Genomic DNA, 21,583 nt, shown 5'->3' with positions numbered 1-21,583 from the left:
GTGAGTCGTGTGCGTGACAGAGTGAATTGAGTGAAAGTGTCAAATACCCAGTATGTTAATCAATATTTAGTAAAATTGACATAGTTAGGCGTTGAAGTCAAGCACATTGATGTTGTTTTTTGCCATGTTGGGCTTATACACTTGAATAAAGCTTATACACAAAAACAACAAACAACTCTTATTTTGGTGTGCCACTCAGATACTTCCGGCAGACGTCACTCGGTTAGCTAAGCATTTAGACTTTTCGAATGCACTCCATTCTTTCCTAATTGTGTTCATGATAAAACGTTATTTGGACATATAGACGCCATGTCGACGGTATAAATGTTATATTGGTGTTTTTATTTACCTTATAGCCACAAATAACGTTGGCGAGACAATTAGCAGTACAGCGTAGTACAGAGACTGGTTGACGTAGTGGAACGCGGCCCAATGGCGCCAATGTTTGAATGCTTTCAGATCGTCGTCCTCCCTGTTCTGTGTTGTTTAAGTAGTCGCGTTATCTCTTAACTTTTGAGTCGTTGGTAAATCTGTATACGCTCGTGTGGTGAAGTTATGGGTGTTCACGATTTGTGGTCGATCGTGGAGGCGGTTCATGAGTCGGTGCCACTGTATAGTTTGAGTGGAAAGACGCTGGCTGTTGATCTGAGTTTGTGGGTGTGCGAGGCTCAGCATGTTCAAGCCATGATGGGGAGAGTTACCAAGCCTCATCTGAGGTAATGTTTTACTTTGATTGAGTGTTCGTTATCGCTTAGATGTGTAAAACCGTGTGCTCGTGTACCGCAACCGGTCAACAGTGGCCGACATCCGTGGGAAACACAATCAAGCTAGCCGAAGCAAAGAAAAAGTGCCAATTTATTCAAGGTGTTACGGTATTGCTGCGTGTGGCTGACGTAAAAAAATTACCCAAATGACCGCATTTTAACACACCTTTTAGTTTATTTAGGTTTATTCTGCTTAATGTTCAGTACAGTTGTATGCTGATTTTCCTACCGTAAAATATTCTTTAAAAATTAAAACCTTTTTAGTCCAATGCAAGCACCGGTACCGTAACACCTCGAATATATGAGCACACATGTTACTTTTCGTGATTGCAGTGCAGGATATCTCTTTCCCCAGTGTCACGCTCTTCTCCCTGTGAAGGAATTTATTCTTCAGGGTTTCCTCCCTCACATTAATGGGGGTGAAGCTCGTCTTTGTCATGGAAGGAGAAGCCCCCAAACTGAAAGCAGAAACCATGAGCAAGAGGACAGAGATGAGATTTGGTGGATTCAAAAAGACCTCTGCTCCTAAGACTACAACAAACACCAGTAGAGGGCGCTTCAAAGCTGTACTCAGAGAGGTTGGTGTCGCTCTAATCAGTACATTCAAATATTTATACATTTTCCTTGCCATTGTGGCTCAAATTGTCAAACTTCTCAAAACAAACTACTCTGTAACTAATTTCGACTGTCTCACGAATTGAATGCAGCACTCAAGACCATGTTGTTAATTTCTTTTTTTAATGTTTTTTAGTATAGGCAAATGAATGAACACCTAGGTGTAAATGTGCTAAATTAGCATATATTGCAATATTATCAAACATGCATTTTGTCCAGAGGCAGGTTAATGGTACAGAACAAATTACACAATAACATACATGGCTTAGTGGCTTTTGCTAACATCACTGTGTCACATCTTTAAAACAATGTCAGGTAAGCAAAGGTTAGGGAGGTGTGATGTGAACACAGGTGTAACACACATCGTATTCAAGAGCTACAGTATATGTAAACAATTACTGTGGGACCAGTCTATAGAGAGGAAGTAGAGATATTAGACAGTTGTTCCAGATGACTTGCACTTTTATACAGTAACTCATGACTGACGTGTTCTTGGAGTTAAGTTTGCATTGGTGCATCATAGGAGCTTCAGCTTTTCATAACATTGTGCATAGTGTCATTGTTTTGTGTGTATAAAATGGTTCTAGAAAAAAAAAAACTAAGCACGTTTTTGTCTGTCTCTTGCTTTGTAGTGTGCAGAGATGTTGGACTACCTGGGTGTGCCCTGGGTGACGGCAGCCGGGGAGGCTGAGGCCATGTGTGCTTACCTGGATTCACAGGGCCTGGTGGATGGCTGCATCACCAATGATGGTGACGCATTTCTATATGGCGCTCGAACTGTGTACAGAAACTTCAACATGAACAGTAAAGTATGTGAAAGTTTTTCTAAAACACAGACAGTGTGTAAACTCATTTAAAGGTGTGTAACATTTAGGGTGGTTTATTGGCAGAAATTGAATGTACTACCCATAAGTATGTTTGTATAAGGACATAATCGCTTTAAAATAAAGATCAAAGCATAGAATTAACTAAATTGACTTCAAGTGCAGTCTTACACCCTTACTTTTTAAGTTGCCACCTATTTGTTTCATAGGGTTTATTATTATTTTACCAATGCCTTGATTGTTAAAAACCATCAACAATGCTCAGTGTTGTTCCTCCCTTTTTCCTCCAGGACCCTCAGGTGGACTGTTATCGGACATCACGTGTGCAAGCGGAGTTACAACTGTCCAGAGAAAACCTGGTTGGTCTGGCTGTCCTCCTTGGCTGTGATTATATTCCTAAGGTAGAGACTAAGCAGGACCCTTAAAGTCAATGATGTGTATTATCAGTCTTAACTGTGTATTTTTATGTTTCCTGAAGGGCATACCAGGTGTTGGTAAAGAGCAAGCTCTCAAACTTATCCAGACCCTGAAAGGACAGACTCTTTTGCAGCGGTAGGAAACAAAAGTGTCATTTTCTTTTCCTGTGAGCTGATCAACAGATTATCTTTCATTGATGAGCTTTCTCTGATGGCTTTAGGTTCATCCAGTGGAAGGAGACTAATGCAGGTGTGTCTGAGGCAGTTGTAAAAAAGGTTCCTCACTGCCACGTTTGTCGACATCCCGGTGAGTGGTGCCCTTCTTTGAACTCTGACCCCTGTGTATGAACCTGATGAGCATTGTTGGGTGCTACTCTTCTCACATATGGCTGATAAAAGCAACAATTTCACCTATCGTGGCAAAATATACACTTGTATGAGAGATTCTTCAACATGCCTGATTTTACACCATACTTTTGGTAATGTGTTAAAACCTTTTACGAATGTGTAACAAATGTGAATCCTCTCTGCCTGTCTCGTGCTTATCCTCCTGTTAAATAATTTTGTTGTTGTGATTTACCTTCTGATCATTTTAAGGATCAGCTAAGGCACATGAGCGCAGCGGCTGTGTGCTCTGCGACAGTAAGCGGTTCTGTCAACCTCAGGATTTTGATTACCAGTGTCCTTGTGACTGGCATCACTACGAACAGACCCGCCAGGCTTCGTCTTTAGAGACAAATATCAGGAAGTATGTACATTTCTATAAATCATTATGAATATTTTAATTACTGTAAGATATGTAAATGTCATCATGATGACATGATAGAACAGAGAGAATTTCACAATTTCACTATTTTTATTTCTTTTTAAGGAAAACACTGGCAAGTCAACAGTTCCCGTTCACAGAGGTACAGATCTTTGCATTTGCTGCACTTTATTTATAATTGTTTCATACATACAGTTGTGTTTAATATTTAAATTTCATCTTGCAGATCATTAGTGAGTTTCTGATTTCCAAAGATAAGCCTGTGTCACATTTCAAGAGGAGGCAGCCAAATATGCTGCTTATTCAGGTACTTGGTTTATTTAAACTACTTATTCAGATTTAGGCTCAGTTACTTACTTGGGCAGCTGAATGTGAGACAAAATGTTTAAATGTTTGTTTGTTTGTTTGTTTTCAGAAATTTGCCTATGACAAGATGGAGTGGCCGAAGCACTACACCAGTGAAAAGGTTTTAGTCCTGATGACCTACACGGAGCTGATGAACAGGAAATTTGGAAGAGAAATGTCCTCCCAGATTCAGCCAATTAGGTAGTTTTACCAATTCGATTAAAAATTTTAACGACAAAGATATCTCTAAATTGACATTCTGTCACATTATATTTGTTTTCTTACAAAAGCATATTGAAACCAAGAGTGAGGAATGCTGTCGCTTGCTTTGAAGTCATCTGGAGCACACCAGGTCAGTGAACAATCAATTTTTTATTACACTCTGGACAGAAAATCTTGTCAATTTAATTGTAGTTTTCCTAAGTAAACTTAATCCTTAATCCTTTTTTTTGCACATCTTTTGAGTTTAGTGGCACAACTGTTGCGTTAAGTGGAGGCTGGGTACCGGCTGCTTGTCACCGGGTTGTCTGTTAGTGACTGGCTGTGAGGTGGAGTTCGGAGGTGGCAGATCAGTCACAACAGTCACTAGGTGCTAAACTGGCTTCCTCCAGAGGCTGGGAAATCTGTCGTATCAAAGTCCACCTCACTAACAAGCCTGTCTGACGTGACAGGCCTGAGAAAGTCTCAATCAGATCATAACTCATATGGTTCCTCACCACTTATGTAACCTCATTGCTGAAATTGACATGTATGTTAAAAACATACTTTATCCGAAATCACTGATTGCAAATGCAGTTAGTTCAAATATCCCGGAGCGTCTACATTCAGGCAAATATTTAGTTGTTATGGATTTATGATAAACTTTTCTGCCAATTTAACAAAGTGTAACTCCTACTCATGACAAAGAGTAGATATTGCGTGTTGCATGCATACAGTGCTTTTGTGTGACATAAGCTTTTGTAAATATCTTGATTACATTACAAAAGGCGGTTAAAAAAGTTTATTTCAGTCACTGCGACGTTTTGAAGTGCCACTTCTGATATTAATCCTTTTCTGTAACAGCACCGTTTTGTGTGGTCATTAATTTTTCTTATTGGATCATACTTTTCTTACTTTTTTTGTCTGCAGAACATTATGTGTTTCCTGAGGATCGAGCAGCAGAGGCTCAGCATGAGGTGCGGACAGTAGAGGAAGAGTCTCTTTTCCGTGTAGCCTTCCCAGAGCTGGTGGAGAGCTACCTGAGAGACAAAGCTCTGGCTGAAGAAAACAAGACCAAAAGTAAGACAATAATTTGCCATAATCATTTTAAATACAATGTCAGTAGGGCTGAAACAATTACACGATGAGTTGGTTATTAATCGAAATTCATTGTCAACTATTAAATGTATTAAAACAAGTTTTCTCATTGTCTACTTAAATGTGTGTATTTTCTGGTTTTCTTTGTGCCAAGACATCTGAGAACATCATTTCCAGTTTTGAGATTGTCAGATGAATCGACTATGAAGATAATCGTTAGTTGCAGCCCTATGTGTCAGTGTTATGTGCCTTCAGACCTTTTCTTATCTACTATTTTGGCCTTAAAGGTTAACCATAGCTGACAGGAAATGTAAATAACGTCTCACGTTGTATCACAAACCTAACTAGAGGACTCCCACACTGGGCTGTTCTGATCAAAGGCACCTGGAGCATTTACTTGTTTTTCAAAGGTGTCTATTACAGCTGCTCTGACACCTGAAAATGTAGAGTTTGGCAGCTCAACAAGTTCACACCAAAGGCTTTGATGAAGCCCATGAGGTGTCTAACAGGCCTTGCTGTCACTTTATGCAGGTTGTACTCTGCGCCACACTGCTGTAGGGCTCCACTGTAGGCAACTCACCAATGAGTCTGAACAAATCAGAATAGCTTTAAAGATACAACATGTAACATTTCTGCATTGAAATATCTCGAAAAGACGAGACTTCATATTTAGTTTGAACACTTTTAATCCACAGAAATCCATGTTTTTATTCAAGGTCATAGACTGTTCAGTCACTAATCTCTGAGGCAAAGCTCTCAAGCAAGTCTTTAGTTATTGCTTTTGTGTGTTTTAAATGTTTCTGTCTTCATTTTCTTTACAGAAAAGAAAGCAAAGTGTAAAAAGGAGAAGCCATCTGATGTACCTGATGACATTACAAACCTCTTGGCTCAGATGAGCCTTCAGAGTTCTTCAACGAATGCAACAACTCAGCCACAAATGCCGCTCCCAGCCATTTCAAACACAGTGAAAATGGCAGAAGTGGTGGTTTTGGACACTCCCGTGAACCACAGACACTTTAGGAAATCGAGAGAAGAACCGAACAGTCCGGGTGACTGCCCCAACACTCCTCTGTCTCGTGCGGACTCGGAGGCTGTGGCTTCACCGTCTGTCTCTGCTGTTATTGATGCTCTACACCTGAGTGACATTGACTGGGATGCCTTGTCCTTCACGTCCTCTCCTCCTCCTCAAGTGGCTAAAAACCACACCACTGAGCCCAGGCCAAATGTGTTCATAGACGAAGATTTTAAGGGAACAGAGAACAAAAACACCAAACAGGAAACCTCAAGTCACGTCAAACAAGCAGACTCCAGATCTGCCACAGACCTGTGTTACACAGAGTGTCCCCTCAGAGACAGGGTGATCATTAGGAATGCAGCCAAAACTTTAAAAACGGAGGGGGTACATAATGCTGTAGACCTGAAACTAAATTATGAGTTAGCTTCTCTTGAAGAGAAGTCTAACTCAAAATCACATGTACTAAGTTCCAGTGGCGGTGGGGGTGACATTAAAGTGGCAGGAAAGAAATGTGACGTCAACAAAAAAGAACCTCTGAGTAATAAAAGCCAGTGTGTACAGAATAAGGCAGACGGACAACTTCACTCTCTCAGTCTTGCAGCACCAGATCAACGCAAGGTTGAGGACAAATGTAATCGCACTCAAAAGCCTCCTCAGAAATACAAATTTGTCAGAACAGCCACGTCATCATCATCATCATCATCATCATCGTCATCTGCCCCAATTCAGAGGTGCCATTCTGACCCTCATCGAAGTGATGAAGACGGAAAAGTGCCACAGGCCACCAAGAAGAGTGTGTGTCTGAGTGTGGGTTCGTCTAGTGAGGACAGTGACACGGAGAACCTGCAGTGTGGACCTCGGAGGAAGGCTACAATAAACAAGATCACTACAGACGTCCGCTTGAAACCAGTTTTCAGGTCGAAAACAACCAAACAAACTACAGACGTCCGCTTGAAACCAGTTTTCAGGTCGAAAACAACCAAACAAACAGTGAAACCATCGGACTGTCATCAGATATTAGGTCCAGCATCTCAGAGACACAGTAAAAATGTTGAGATAAACGCACCTGTATCGACTAAAAGCAAAAGCCAGGATGTTGCACCACATCTTGCGGATGAAAGCGCTATCTCTCCAGCGCCAGCTTCACCTGTCGCTGCGTTTGATAGTGATGATTCTGTGATTTGTAGTGAGAGTCCACTGCCACTGGCAGAGAGACTGAGACTGAAATTCCTGAAGTGAGCACCATTGCCACATGATGATAGAAAAGATGTTTTAAGTGGAATGTGAATGTCTGTCTGTTTTTAAAAAATGTTTTATCTCAGGGACGATATATAAGCTTTTCATAGGAGAGCTAGAACATATAACCACTTAAGTCATTGAAAAGGAAATAATTAAATGCTGTGTAAAGTGATTATACACTTAATCTATATAGTGTATTCAATTTCAGCCAATAGATCATTTTAAATGTTACACACTGGACTTTTTAATTATTTAATTTATAATCTCCTAATTAATATGAAGAATCGGATACATGTGGTTTTATAATGGTGTACCATTAGATTATTGTTGGACATGTTTTGAGATTGAAAACCTGGACCTGGATTCATGGTCAATGCAGAAACAATGACATTGTTCAAATATAAAAGTTCCTTAACAATGTTTTCTTGCACCAAACTTGGACTTACCACTACATGTTCCTCTCACCCCGATTCTAACAGGTGAAAGGTTTACATATTAGCACCATTACTACGTATTACATGTCATTTAATGGCACCACATGTGCTTATTTTTCTCCCACTGTTCTTTGACAGGCAGATGACACTGAGCCATTGGTTTTACAACCCTCTAGTGTGGCTCCCCTTGATCATGAGTGAGGTCTTACTCACCTTTTCAGACATGAAAGGTCTGGCAGGAGTTGGTGACAGCTGCCCAAATAACAACTCTGTCTCATTGCTGGCTTTTAAATCTGAATTTTTCCTGAAAACAAAACTTACTTTATAGTGCTTTTTTAATTTACGAGCAGTTTTGTAAGTTTACACTTGATATCTGTACAATTTCTTTATTAATGTTTTGTGTTTTTTATTGATTTTTTATTCTGTACAGCACTTTGGTGAAATGTGTTTATTTTTTAAATGTGCTCAGTAAATAAATTTGAGTTGAGAGATATGATACTCTTCAAACAGATACATCTCTTTGGGAAACAATCATATCACTCTGGATTTGAATTAGTGCAGATTCAATTTCAATTAGATTTAAATTCAGTTGAATTTATGGCAAAAAATATATAAGTTGATATATACAGACAAGACAATGACTGTTGCTCAGATGTACTGTGTTTCTTTTAGAATAAATCGGTTCAGACTGGTTTTAAATGGGTTAGAAATGAGTTTGACCAGTGGCTGATTTCCAGACTAAGGACACACGCAGGCCTGACTTGTCAGAGAAGTGTGAAGATCTCAGGTGAAACCCCTTCATTAGACGGATCACATCAAACTGATAATTGTCGTCGAGCAGACTTTAAAGAGTAACTTCCCACATAAGGAATCTAATTATTTTTCTTTCTATCACATTATCCGTCTATTTGGCCTTATTCACACCCCAGTGACAACGAACGACGTCCTTCGTGAAGGTTGCGTTTTGTCACTTGAGGTTTTCTTTGAACTCGCCTTTTTTCCGCCTGAGCTGTGAACCCATAAACCTCCGGAGATGCTGCTCACATATAAAAACGCTTTCGCCAAAATCCTGCTCAGAATCACCTTTGTCATCCACCCTGAATGTAATCATCGCCAGCAAACACGCGTTGAAGTGTCGGGGTATTTCTAATATGGACCTGGAGATTGTCGCAGCGAAACTACTGTACGGGTGGAAGAGCGACGACAGCGCGTTTGGAGAAGATGTGGACGCGCTCCAGTCCTCCTCACCAGACTCCCCCTCCGTAGACTCCATGTGTTCCTCGCCGGAGATGTGCTACTCCAGCGGGCATCAAGAGATCAATGATTTCTCTTTTAGCCTCACAGGACGCAGGGGGGCTCCAGCTGCGCAAAGGCAGAACAAGCCCAAGATGTCCACCAAAAGACGCATGAAGGCCAGCGAGAGGGAGAAGATGCGCATGAGGAGTCTTGCTGAGGCTCTGCACCAGCTCCGGGACTACCTGCCGCCGGACTACAGCAAAAGAGGCCAGCCCCTCACCAAGATACAGACCCTCAAATACACCATCGAATACATCAACAAGCTTTCCGACATCCTGAGTCACGCGTAACGGAGCTCTTTTACGCACGGGGTTTGTCCGCATTACTGGACATTTGATGGACTTGACTTGATCTCCAGTGAAAAGTACCACATTCTAACTTAATCAGTAAATGTCATGTAATAATTTTTCTCTTTGCCCTTCATGTGATGTAAATATTTTTAACGGGCACTTGGCAGTTATTTTCTTTTGTATACGAGACTGCCTTTGTTGGGATTTAAGTGTTTGGAAACTAAGTTTGCTGTTAACTGAGATGTATATGTTGTTGGGTATGAAATACAACCGCACTGATGAAACAAAATATATCAAATAATGTCTGTTGTGGGTTTTTAAAGTATTGTTTTTTTTATGTCTCATCTATGGGATAGTAGTATTTCACCATAGTGCATGCTAAATGTGTGTTTGGGAGTGACAATAAACCATTTCCATGATTAAGCTTTTAATATATATTAGAAATTAAGTAGCTGTATGATATTTTGAAGTTTTGTTTTGTATAAAGCTATTAAATAATTGTTGCTTTTGTGAAGGACCAGCAAACTATTAAATTGCTTGCCTATTTATTTCAGGTATAAGACGTTTAACCCTTTATTATTTACATAATTCACAATTTTCCACTTGAATACCTTTAATAACTGTGTGGTTTGTGTTAATTTGACAGTTGGGGAGGTACGTCAGTCCATTCATCCAATCATAATGCTCGGAATACCTCACAGACTTGAATGACAGCAATAAGCAGCCAATCAGATACTAGTATTTCCCAAGGTGGGTGGAGACTTTCACATATTGCATTTCTCCTCACAGGAATCTCAATCAGGGATGCGTTTAGACCTAACGTCCTCACAGCCGCCATTTCAAAGCGTGGAAGCCGCAACAGAAGCTGTACGGACTTTTGTAAATGAACATTTCTACATTTATATTTTGTTAGGGATTAGACAGAGTATTCAAAGCTACCTCGTCCGCACCACCAAGTGATGTAAGTGATCAATCCGGTTCACTCCAGCATTTTTAAACCTCAGGAACGCCCCTTTTTTAAAAAAACAGCCGTTCAACTGCATATTTGTTCATAATTTTGTCTGTTTATTTATATTGTTTAGTATCTGTTAATGTGTTAAAAGCTGTTTTGAACACAGAATAGTATTTTCGACGTCTGCTCTGCGATGCGAATTCCAGGAATTAGACGGGGCCTCGTCCCCATCGCCTTGCAGTGTAATTTAGCCAACTGTGCTTGGGATTAGCTCCCTAATGTTTACCAGTGTGAAGTGGATTTGAGAGATTTGAAGTGAATGTGAAAACGGGGACACGTAGCTCACACACAGCTTTACACACAGCTTCCTCCAGCCGCTTCTACGGAGGAGGATAAATCGTTTCCATGACGCTCGACGTGCCTTTGGCTTCACACACTTATTTACTGTAAAAACTTAGACGAATACACAATGCATCCAAAGCGATGGCGTTTCAACTCAAAACAAATGTGCAAAAATTGCCTGTTTCCCATTTAATTACGTGGAAAATACATCAAAAGGGCATTAAATGTATATTTATAGGTGTAGTGGCAATATAAGTGTGTTTAGAATGAATATTGCAGATGCATATTGTTTACCCTATTAGTGAAGGCTGCACAATAAAAATAAAATATCAACATTTCAACAATATACAACACTTATATAGATAAATTTGAGGAGCATTTGTCAGGAAAGTGAAAATGCAGACATTCTAGTTGAATTAAGATTTTGATCATGTTCATTTCAAATTGAAATAGTTTTCAGATTTGTATTCATTTAGGCCAACAATTCAGGAAGTAAGAATGTTTTAATCAGTTTAGGAGAAAATGCTTTTTTTAATAAGAAAAAACAAAAAACATTGTGTTGGAATGGAAACGCAAGAGTGCTTGCTTTAAATCAAATCCTAACCCTAATTCAAACAAGCATATTTCATGCATCTTCCTCCATTTTCATACTTAACACCCAACCTTCCTTTTATAACTCTCTGGTATAACTTTCCGGACGTAGATACTCACTCCACACTCCAGTGTTTCCTTGGCTCTTACTACATTTTACACTAGTGGTCTAACCTGTAGGATTATAAATAATTTTGTTGTGACTGACTATGACATGCAGTTCTACATGCTTAACTTGCAAACCTGTCACTTGTTTTCAGTGTGATTTATCAGGGTATCAGGATATCCAGTCCTACAACAATGTTATGCTGAGGTTTCATGTTTCCACAAGCGGCTGGGTGACATTTAAGCAACACCTTGTTTCACACAATAAAGCCACATGCCTCAAGCAATTTCTGATAAAGAATACATGTATGTTAATATCAAAATACACTCTCTTGAATGTTGGAAAACATATAATTTCTCCCAACCCATACCCATTCCTTTCAGATTCTGGTTCATGCCCACATGATTGCATTACACAGCTTATGCATGTAATGTTACACATTCCTGCTGTCAATCTCCCATTCTGCAACACACCAAAGGTGATTTACTATATTCACATATTACTGTAGTACAGTCAACCCATGTTGTCAAGAAACCAGTTTGAGGTGACATGGAGCAATACTGTGTTTAAAGTCATCTGTAGCAGATTGTAAATTGTGTCATAAATTCAAACTATGATTGAATTGGGCTGCCATTTGTTTCCATGGCTGATTACCTCACACCTGCAAAGAATTTATTTTTTAAAAGCTAAATTGCCTAGTTTTTTCGTCTGTTGCTATTTTTTATGGAGTATGTTTGCAAGTCTTACAAGAGCAAAGCACATGTTTTAGCTTATGTCTCGTGTGTGTTCCTTTTCACTAAATTGCTTGCCACTTTAATTATTGACCTGAATCATTTCAGATGGATGGAGACAAAGGAGAGGCGATAACAGAAACTTCAAAACCTTCCAAAAACGAATCGGAGAAACCTGTAAATGACAACAAATTCTGGTCTGTGCTCTTGGTTTTTGCAGTTTGATACTATCTTTACAGGCATTTGAAGTGTAACTAAACCCCTTCTTCTGCAGCTAACTCTGTCTAATGCCTGATTTTGAAAAATGTAAAAGACGTGGGCTGAGACCTGAGTTAGAGAGAGAGAGGAGGAGGGAGAATGCAGAGCAATGAGGGAGTGTGGTCTGGTAGTGAAATCTGACTCAGGGTTGCAGCTGTCTAACAAGGTGCTGCTCACACCTTGCTTCACATGGTGGAGAGAGAAAGGTGATGGAGCAGCAGCTCCTGCTTTTAACATAGGGGGAGGCAGTTTTATCACATGTATAATTTCAATACTTTAGACTAAACTGTAAAAAGTTGTACCTAGATCAGCAAATAACGTACGCCCATATCCACTGGTTTTCACCGGGGAAAAGTGGTTTGGGGGTTTCATTACACTTGAACATGTTTGTAGAGAGCAGATAATTGTCTGTATCCTTTAAGGGTCTGCTAAAAATGATGAACAAATGAAATCGGGACGTGTCCTTTTGCCCCATCACCATTTCATATTGGTTAAACTTGAGTTGTTGCATAGTGATGATATTTGCCTCACATTTATCCTTTTTTAAAAATGTTCACAGGGGCCAAGGGTTCAAAGGTCGTGGTCGAGGGGGATGGATGAATCGTGGTGGCATGCGTGGTGGGCAAGGCATGATGAAGGGATTTGGTCCACCAGGACCAGGGAGGCGTGGAAGGAAGCATGGAGCCATGAATGGATTTGCACCCAGGAGGTAAATTGTTAATCAAAAAAATTAAAAAAGCTAAATTCAAACACTTCTTGTTCACTTTCAATAGGGGAGCATCAAGGACCACTTTCATTGCCTTGTGGGTCCATTGCTTCACTTTTCTCACCTTTCCATGCAGCAGAAGTTTAGAAGTGCTCAACTTTCTAAGCATTAGTTAGAGTTTCAGCCAAACAAATCACATCATGCAAAACATTCCAGCACAAGTGCCAACCAGTCTAATCATGTTTAACATGTCGAGCATTGAAGCAACATGTATGTGTGAATCCAGAGATGTATGGTTAAAAAAACAATAATTCAAAATGTATTTAACTGCGTTTTTCCTTTGTTGATTTATTTGCTTGCTGTATTTGGGTAAAAAAATGATCTCTCACTTGCGAGAGTAATTTTGTGCCTTTCACTTGCAGAGGAATGGGGCGGATGCATCCTTACCCAGACCTTAGAGGTCATCGAGGTCGGGGAGGACCAATGTGTATGGGTCCTCCTCTTCCCCCTCCCCCTCCCCCTCCCCCACTGCCCCCCATGCACCACAGAGGCCCATTCCCACCCATGACCAGGTAACTGCCTTTCATGAACACACAATAACTTATCTAGAGGGTCCCAAGGTTTTTTGGCCGTCTTTATCTGGTAGCATGTTGATGTCATGTTTATACATGTGTAGGCATGGACCCCTTCCACCACCTCCTCCGGGTCATCCTGCTTTCAGAGGTCGGCCACGTCACCCTCGAGGACGTGTTATGCCACCTCCTGGACCTCCGCACTACTTCCACCCCCATGGCCCGAGAGGGTAAGAGCTCTTTGGATATTAAAAATCATGCTTAAAGCTTTGCAAGCCACAATTCTCTAAACGTTGCTTGCACCCTTGCAACATTTCTAATTGGATTTAAAATGCACCTAGGATGCATTTGAGACGTATTGGATGAAGAACAGTGCGAGCAAAGAGACCGAGGGTTGTGACACAACTGCAGGTCTTTCCTGTTCCTTTCTCTTAAGCCTCATTATAACTTAAAGTCTATACTTATACTTTAATTATCACATCTCTCCCCAGTTAGTCTGCCAAATAATTAATAATTAAATAATGCCTAAATTGTCTTATGACAACAGTTGTTGAGTTAAAAGATATTAATTTAGTTGACTAAATAGTGCATGTAACTGTGTGAAACAAAAAAAAAAAACATTTCACTGTATTTTGCCTTTCAAAGAGGGGACGACGTCCCTGACTGGGATCGTTCAGATGGCTGCTCTTATCAGAGTGTACCCCTATTGGCCAAAGCCAAGAATCCAATGTGTGATTTTATCCTTTTACACAGCTACCACAATGGACCAGTCGCTCCTCCGCCTCACCCCCCACCTGGCAGAGGCCAGAGGTGGCCAGGGCCCCCTGGTGGCCGACGCTTTTAACACAGCCTGCCCTAAAAACAATAACTGAGCATTTGTTAATGAGGCCTAAAGTGGTGCAGTGAATGAAATGCCCCTGATTTATGTGTTATACAAAGTCTGAGTGTCTTTATGACATACTCTGTAGCCAATTGTCTGGTTATTGATATTATCTACTGGCAAGGAAAGAAAAATGTGAAATGCCCGAGTAGATACACAGACTGATTAAATGCCTCAGAATGTAATGTAAAGGCATTTTCACGTTATGTTACCTATACCTGTTCATACTGTAGGTAATTTGTTCTCAAAGGGAGGGACATTAAGAAAAATGTTCTGTGGATTTCTCTGTGAGCCTTGAGAAAATGTCCACATTCTTAATTTTGAATAAAAATGGGTGACAATGTTTATTTAAAGGTGGGGGGAAATTAATGAGAGAATGCACAACAGCCCTCAAGCTTCACTGTTAACTAGTTTAGGACAACTTTAGGACCTCCCTAACCTTTTCCTGATGTTACATGGAAATACTGTAGTTCTGTTTTACAACCTCACCAAGCAGTGCAGCGAATATTGTTCCACACACAAATATTTTCAAGTTATTAGAGAATATTCCACTTGTGACATATTCATGAGTATTTAATTTTATACTGTTAATGTGCAGCTCCTTTAAGTTATGAGTAATGCTGTTTGAAACATTCTTGTTTGTCTCCTGCAGTCTAATGTGTAATGACAAAAAGGAGAAGGCATTATAAATGAATATTATACTGAAATATATATCTAATAGCTTTTATAAATGAAAGTAAAGTATTTGATTTTAGTTAAGAATAACAAACTAGTCCTTACTCTGTTTAGTGTTTTGAAATGTCAATACATTACTCACTGTAATTAACATAACTTTTGTGAAACTGTGAATGTGTTTTGGGAACTATCAATTTATGACATAGTCATGAAGAAAAAAATAAAACAAAAAAAATAAACTCAGCTTCTCTTTTTTGTTTGTTCACAAACAAGTCAGAGTTGTCATTATCTGTAATATCTGAAAAATAATGTTGTTTTTAGTTGCACAGTAACTGTGTTTCGTAATTTAAAGTCAACATTTGATCCATGTGAATCAGTATCAGAAATACTTAATTGAAATTGCTAATAAAGTGATAAGAACACTTGATGAGATGAGCATAAAGATCAATGCAAATATACTTATAACTATATTGAATTGTTTGGATGAGTGTCGAGGCCCAAGAGCCCTTAATGAACACCAGTGGATCTGACTGAATAATTTCTGTAGGATTGCTGAGGGCTGAAAGAGAATAGATTTAATTTAATTTATTCCGAGAAGTGTGTTACCATACATGTATGCTGCTATGTCAATCTGACCAGAGGACTCAGAACTACTTGCTTGGGAGGCATTGAACTGCCTGACTGAACATAGTTTCACAGTCCAAATTCAGTGGTAGCATGTCTAAAAGGAGGCCATCATCTGCAAAGGATAATCACTCTGATATGACCAAGGACTGACCTATTGTCTTACTCTTTATATGACATTAACAGTCATTTTAACTAGATTTCAAAAGGGACCAAGCAATAATTCTACAGGATATACAAGTGTACGCCAAGATTTCCTTTGCATGTGGCTGTCATCAATAATTTCAAAAGGAAAGCTAGATTAATTCTTATTTCTTAAATCTTGCTGCAAATACAATGAAATGAAGAAAATACACAAACTAGGATTTGATATCATTTCAGGAAGATGAAATGAGCCACACCAGTGCTGGGCGGTATACCGGTTCATACTGAAAATCAGTATTTATTAATTTTATAATATACCTTTTTTGTATACTGTAAGACTGCTATCTGAAAAATGGAATGTGGTGCAGCAAAAAACAGTTAATGGGGGGACCCCTTTCACTGTCGCACTACATGCTAAGGGCTTAACTGAAGAAGTAGCAAGGAGCATAGCGAGGAGCAATTTAGCAAGAGTAGAAAGTACATGTTAAAGCACCAAAAACACACCGATACACACAACTCCGCCACTCCCTCTCTCTCGCTGGAGCACTCACTCAAGCTCATACATAAAAAAAAATACCAGTGCATAAAGAGAAACCATTGCAATTATGAAAAGTACAAAGATATACCGCCCAACACTTGCCACGCATGTGCTGCAGACGGCAAAATTGGGGCTTTCCATAAATGAGCCACAGACGGATGTTGCACTCTCCCTCCTCCGTCTGTCCTTTTCCATCTTTCCAGCACTTTGAGCACATTTTGCCACCTCTTCAGACTCTGCAGTCCCTTCTCCTTTTCTCCCTTTGGTTGATTGTAACAGACTGACTGTTGTTGTCTCCTGAAGGGGGCACACAGTACAGTTAACCTCCCAGGCCCCAGGACGCCAGGCCCACATGTCTCCTCTCCTTGAACAGTGGTGTGACGCCTGAGGTCCAGCACTTCCTTTTGGAAAGGTGAGCTTCCTCTTGTGCCTTGATCCCTAAACCAATCTTTCTCTGATGCTTGGGGAGTTTCTCTTGGAGATTTTCTCTTTCAGGGTGGAAGGTGATTGAACTACCAAGTTGTCCCCAAGTAGGTAAGACATTTAGGAACTTTGATTTGGAAAGAGTCGGGTCTTATTTTACACAAGACGCTGTGAAACCAATGTGACAATAGCCAATACACCTTATGGTTATTTACTAAAGAGACTATTTGGGGATACATGCATGAAAAGTCAGCTTCGAAAGAGCTGTATTTTTAATTTCTAACAGCCAATGCAATTGCACACTTAAACCAAAGGTCGGGTCTTTTTAACATAAATCATGTCACAGTAGGACATGCATGGGTAGAAAATAATGATGGCTAGATTACATTTATAATCAGACACAATCCCCAGCATATGATTTCTGAGGAAAAACTTGAAATATTGACACCGTAGCAAAAAAAATAAGTTGACCTACTTAATCATTAATGTCTACGGTCTCAAGTGACAGCTCAGTTTAATGCAAGAATGGAGCGGGGCGAGGCCTCAACATTCTAAAGTAAAGAGGAACAATATATTTTATAATTTCGTTATGTCAGACAGGATGAGCCACCAGTCGCTCACAAAGAACATGCCATGTTGTTGTGACTGTTTAATGAAGATAATGTTGAATCCAATTGATATTGTTTTAACTCTTGAATGATCATTAAATACATGCAAAAATAAGTCTTGTGTGCAGTGTCTTGTGTCCTACATTAAATGTTAATACAGAATAAGAACCCTTTCTAATGTCATAGTAGAAAGTTGCAGAAAACACAATTCTATTAATTCAAGGAATGGATCACATTTCAAGTTAAACTTAAGTTGAATGCATTTATTAGGAAAAAAACATACTGTTGATTACACGTTGACTCGTTTCACCACAAAAAAGACAAAAACACAACTTCGAGTAAATAAATGACACATGGTGACACTGGACTCTGTTGCATTGTGTCTACTATGATGAGCAATTTGGGAGGTTGTGACACGAGTATAATTATATTGCTTTTTTTTTTATGTCTTCCCAAAATTCAGTATTCACTGATGTCTGACAAAAGACCTCCTGTTAGCATCTACAACACACTGCATTCATTCACTGGCTGGGCTTGTTGTCAATAGGGTGATCCTTCCACATGGGTTCAAGGATGTGATCTGGACACTTCTCCATGGCAGTCTGACAACACGAACAGAACCAAGAATGAATGAATGAATTAATGTATTTGTAGTCCACAGCGCGAGTAAAATCTGTCTCTTATTTAGAATAAGTCAAAAGAGCAGTGCTTTGTACCTTTGTCATTTCCATGGCTACACCTTCAGGGAGGTTCCTCTGGACGTATTCAAGGTATGCCTGTGCTGTGCAACCTGTTAAATGAGACAACTACAAAACAGGAGAAAGGAATACATTATACTATACTGTGGTAAAGATTACATAACAACTTTATACATTTTGGTAAAAGTGGCCAGCCTTAGATCCAATTTAAAGGTGGACATTAAGCTAGGTACATTTATCTGACACAATTATGTACTTTCATTAGGATAGGAGTTCATAAAACATGCCTAAAGCAGCCCTGAGAAAACTATAGGCACAGAGTTTCATGCAGAGCATGTACAGCAGGGGTCTCCAACCTTTTTTCTTCTGAAAGCTACTTTGACAAAATTAAAACTTGGTAGAGAGCTACTTTTTAACATTTATGAGTTCATTTCAACCCAAACAAACTGAATGAGCCTGTTTTGTGTTAACATTTACAAATGTTGTCCACAACTGACATTTTGCAATAAACACAAATGGTATTAAATTCACCTCCAGTATATCTCACAAAATTAAATTAAATTAAATTAAATTAAATTAAATTAAATTAAATTAAATTGTTAATACGGTCAACAAAAACCAATGCATTCGATTGGATGATAATGTAAGCAGATTTATGTTCCAGTTACTGGACGCTTTGGCGAGCTACTTGGACACGGACTGGGAGCTTGCAAGCTACGTGTTTGAGACCACTGATGTACAGTATGCCAACAACTGAAACCGCTCACCTCAATGCAGCGATAGTGTGTCCTCATCTCATACTGGACCCTGTGTTTTTTGAAGATGTGTATCGACTTCAGCAGCGTGAGTCTGTCTATTGCCTTGGGAGGTTCATAACTGGTGCAGAAAATAGGAGGATTAATCAGGTTACACGGTTAGTATTCAGTTACCACAGCTTATGTGCTTAAGCTTAACCCTGTCTAGACTTACACTTTGCTGATGGTGATGCCCAGCTCGTCAGCTGCCATGGTGGCAAAAAACTCATAGCTGTCCAAGACGGCTCTGTCGTGACATTTGACCAGAATGGACACCTTCTGAAACAGTGTGTCCGGCTCTTCTGTGACAGTGATCTGCAAGGAAAAATACATGAGTGAAATTATCCTAATTATATTTCAACGTGAGAGTTGTAAGCCCGAGTGAGTTAACTTACCGACGAAGGTGTTGATTTGAACACCGTTGCTGTGTGGAAGTAGGAAGTGCTGGCTTTCAGGGGCAGATGGCACCTGAAGACACGGAGCATGGAAAGAAAAGTTTAGACATATTAACCTCTGTAACAACTGCTCATATATGGTTTTGTGTACAAGCATCATACTTGATCGCAATATTGAATCTAATGACTGTGATATTGATGCAAAAAATTTCAACATTTTTCTGCATATTTGCACAGGCCTGTGCTTGTGTTTCCTGCTGTCATTAATACACTACATGTACAGTGCTTAACACATTTATGAGACCTACTGTCATGAAACCAAGAAAACAAATATTTAAAACATTTTCCAAAAACATGTTTAAAACTTAAATGTTATTTATTTGGCAAATAAACTGAATTCATCTTTTTATACCCACATTTGAGTCTCACTCAATTTCTGTTCAGTAATGCAAGTAAATAACTATAATGTGACATCTTAATCAAGAAACAATAATGTGTTTTACTACTTTTCCTGTTTATTTGCAAAACAGTATTTTTTCAGTTAAGAATAATAATTATATTTAGTATTAAAAATATAATTTCAATTAAAGAGATTCCACATACTGGTGTATTAACCGTTACAGAAACATTAAAAATTGATTTTGATCATTGCCAATGCTGTTAATTTAGGGCAGCTGAGGTCTAATACATTTACTAAGCATTGTGTTTGATATAAATATAATAAATGCAGTTACCTACCTGGTTACATTATATTTCGTATGGCTTAAACAGGGTTTCGGTGCCTGAAAATACATGAACTTATGTTAGTGGACATTTAGAGATGACATTTGTTGTGTGACCTAGCATGCTGCAGTGGCGAGATGATGACATTTACTCACAGACTACGTTCAATATTGCCAACATAAACAATTGCGAGATTCGTAGTTATTACGCACTTGCTGTGCAAAACATAGAAAAGTGTAGGTAACTTTACCAGATGCGAAATTCCAGTGAGTATCCGTGACAGAGAAAAGAATTCTCGCCTGAGAGCAATGGGAGCAGCCATGTTTTTGGAGGCGGAAGGACTCGAGTAGAATCCACTTCACAATACTGCCGCCGTGAGGACGGGAGGTTGTACTTCAATTGCTGTGTAGAAAATGTCCATCTCTCTGATAGAAAGTGATGCTGTGCTGTAAAAGATGTCCCTGTAATACCCAGTCTTGTATAAAGTACCTAAAAGGGCTACTTGAGTAAAAGCACAAGTATGTTACCAGACTTTGGTATTAGTTGAAGTCACTTTTTATAATGTTACTTAAGTGAAAGTCTTAAAGTATATGACATTTACTGTACTTAAGTATCAAATGTTATTGTCTAATATAATATGTACTGAACTTTTAGAAGTAAAAGTATTAAAAAAAGTGAGGAGTAAGGACTGAGCCATGGTAGCTTAGTGGTAGGGCAAATTGTCTTTCAACTGTGTTTAATTCCTGGCTCTGCTAGTTTATTTGTGTTCTTGAGCAAGACACTTAAGCCCATGTTGAAGTGGATGCATGGCAAAACTATTTTGTTAAGCAGCTCATCAAGACTAGAAAAGTGTTGTATACATACAGACCATTAACAGCTCTTCTTCTTCTGATTTTATATGGTAGTAACGAATAACAACTAGGGAAATGTATTAAGTACGCAATTTATTCAGGAAATGTAGCGGAGTAAAAGTAAAAGTTGTTAGAAATGTAAATAAAGTAAAGTACAGATACGTGAATTTTGTACTTAAGTAGGCTAAAATATAAAGTATTTGTACTTTGTTACATTACAACACTGGTAATACCTGTGATTATTATTAATTTAAATCTGAATCATCAACCATAATCTTACTCAGTGATTTTTTTCCTCCTCTGTGATGACATCCACCAAATTGGGGAGGTACTATATTATAATGGAAACCAACCAAACCATGAGTCGAGTCGTGTCAAGTCAAGTTGTGCTGGGACCATGTATTGTAGTGGAAAAGCGGCATAATATTCCATCATGATATAGCAATAACATTTGCGTCAATATTTTACATTGTTTGAAAATGTTTTTTTTAAACAAAAAAACAATATATAATTTACATAAAAAACACATTTATGAAGCAAAATTCATCAATAAACATCAAAAACAAGTGGTGGGCACAGATGAAATCAGTTGGAGGTCCACATGTGGCGGGTTTAAGACCTCTGGCTTAAAGTTTAAACACTGCACTGACTGATGTGATGATTTAATTGGGT

The 21,583-nt window shown here is 39.1% G+C and overlaps 4 protein-coding genes across 11 annotated transcripts; 3 read left to right on the top strand and 1 right to left on the bottom strand.

The window, feature by feature from the left end:
• The first annotated feature begins 219 nt into the window (after positions 1–219).
• Positions 220–8,223, top strand: LOC131443466 (flap endonuclease GEN homolog 1). Of its 3 annotated transcripts, none has more exons than XM_058613119.1 (13): positions 220–318; positions 1,144–1,342; positions 2,012–2,188; positions 2,494–2,604; positions 2,682–2,755; positions 2,841–2,926; positions 3,217–3,367; positions 3,491–3,527; positions 3,612–3,692; positions 3,801–3,931; positions 4,021–4,082; positions 4,859–5,008; positions 5,848–8,223. In XM_058613119.1, the coding sequence occupies exons 2-13, from the start codon at positions 1,178–1,180 to the stop codon at positions 7,278–7,280; spliced, it is 2,658 nt and encodes an 885-aa protein (XP_058469102.1). In that variant the 5' UTR covers positions 220–318; positions 1,144–1,177; the 3' UTR covers positions 7,281–8,223. The 3 variants fall into 3 exon arrangements, with proteins under 3 accessions (XP_058469102.1, XP_058469100.1, XP_058469101.1); XM_058613117.1 differs by having other exon boundaries at positions 220–716; XM_058613118.1 differs by lacking the exon at positions 220–318 and adding an exon at positions 698–716 and having other exon boundaries at positions 1,120–1,342.
• A 550-nt stretch (positions 8,224–8,773) lies between these two features.
• msgn1 (mesogenin 1) lies at positions 8,774–9,833 on the top strand. The gene has a single exon (XM_058613129.1). The coding sequence runs from the start codon at positions 8,866–8,868 to the stop codon at positions 9,298–9,300; it is 435 nt and encodes a 144-aa protein (XP_058469112.1). The 5' UTR covers positions 8,774–8,865; the 3' UTR covers positions 9,301–9,833.
• Positions 9,834–10,063: 230 nt separating this feature from the next.
• Positions 10,064–17,584, top strand: si:ch211-51e12.7 (uncharacterized protein LOC336335 homolog). 6 transcript variants are annotated; one of them, XM_058613126.1, is made up of 7 exons: positions 10,064–10,261; positions 12,131–12,219; positions 12,840–12,989; positions 13,409–13,558; positions 13,663–13,788; positions 16,723–16,831; positions 16,915–17,575. In XM_058613126.1, exons 2-6 carry the CDS (start codon positions 12,131–12,133, stop codon positions 16,805–16,807), a joined length of 600 nt encoding a protein of 199 aa, XP_058469109.1. In that variant the 5' UTR covers positions 10,064–10,261; the 3' UTR covers positions 16,808–16,831; positions 16,915–17,575. The 6 variants fall into 6 exon arrangements, 5 of the variants coding, with proteins under 5 accessions (XP_058469109.1, XP_058469108.1, XP_058469110.1 ...); XR_009233614.1 differs by having other exon boundaries at positions 10,068–10,261; positions 14,312–16,831; positions 16,915–17,582; XM_058613125.1 differs by having other exon boundaries at positions 16,723–17,575.
• A 108-nt stretch (positions 17,585–17,692) lies between these two features.
• Positions 17,693–20,426, bottom strand: mrps10 (mitochondrial ribosomal protein S10). The gene is made up of 7 exons (XM_058613123.1): positions 20,311–20,426; positions 20,076–20,119; positions 19,338–19,410; positions 19,118–19,257; positions 18,916–19,024; positions 18,167–18,256; positions 17,693–18,052 (listed from the first exon to the last, which is right to left on the bottom strand). The coding sequence occupies exons 1-7, from the start codon at positions 20,380–20,382 to the stop codon at positions 17,972–17,974; spliced, it is 609 nt and encodes a 202-aa protein (XP_058469106.1). The 5' UTR covers positions 20,383–20,426; the 3' UTR covers positions 17,693–17,971.
• Positions 20,427–21,583: the final 1,157 nt, after the last annotated feature.

Source organism: Solea solea, chromosome 17 (genome assembly GCF_958295425.1).
Source record: "Solea solea chromosome 17, fSolSol10.1, whole genome shotgun sequence".
Lineage (NCBI taxonomy): Eukaryota > Metazoa > Chordata > Actinopteri > Pleuronectiformes > Soleidae > Solea > Solea solea.
Note: the sequence above shows the minus strand (reverse complement) of the source record. Positions and strands in the feature narration are given on the sequence as shown.

What these genes read in the sequence shown, in the direction of transcription:
- msgn1 (XM_058613129.1), top strand. Translation starts at nt 8,866, where the DNA reads ATGGACCTGGAGATTGTCGCAGCGAAACTACTGTACGGGTGGAAGAGC.
- si:ch211-51e12.7 (XM_058613124.1), top strand. Translation starts at nt 12,131, where the DNA reads ATGGATGGAGACAAAGGAGAGGCGATAACAGAAACTTCAAAACCTTCC. An exon ending in GTAAATGACAACAAATTCTG is followed by an intron (nt 12,220 to 12,839) that starts GTCTGTGCTCTT and finishes AAATGTTCACAG; the next exon opens with GGGCCAAGGGTTCAAAGGTC. An exon ending in CACCCCCATGGCCCGAGAGG is followed by an intron (nt 13,789 to 14,311) that starts GTAAGAGCTCTT and finishes CCTTTTACACAG; the next exon opens with CTACCACAATGGACCAGTCG.
- LOC131443466 (XM_058613117.1), top strand. Translation starts at nt 556, where the DNA reads ATGGGTGTTCACGATTTGTGGTCGATCGTGGAGGCGGTTCATGAGTCG. An exon ending in AGTCATCTGGAGCACACCAG is followed by an intron (nt 4,083 to 4,858) that starts GTCAGTGAACAA and finishes TTTTGTCTGCAG; the next exon opens with AACATTATGTGTTTCCTGAG. An exon ending in TGAAGAAAACAAGACCAAAA is followed by an intron (nt 5,009 to 5,847) that starts GTAAGACAATAA and finishes TTTTCTTTACAG; the next exon opens with AAAAGAAAGCAAAGTGTAAA.
- mrps10 (XM_058613123.1), bottom strand. Translation starts at nt 20,382, where the DNA reads ATGGCTGCTCCCATTGCTCTCAGGCGAGAATTCTTTTCTCTGTCACGG. An exon ending in TCACTGGAATTTCGCATCTG is followed by an intron (nt 20,120 to 20,310) that starts GTAAAGTTACCT and finishes ATGTATTTTCAG; the next exon opens with GCACCGAAACCCTGTTTAAG. An exon ending in ACGAAATATAATGTAACCAG is followed by an intron (nt 19,411 to 20,075) that starts GTAGGTAACTGC and finishes CCGTGTCTTCAG; the next exon opens with GTGCCATCTGCCCCTGAAAG.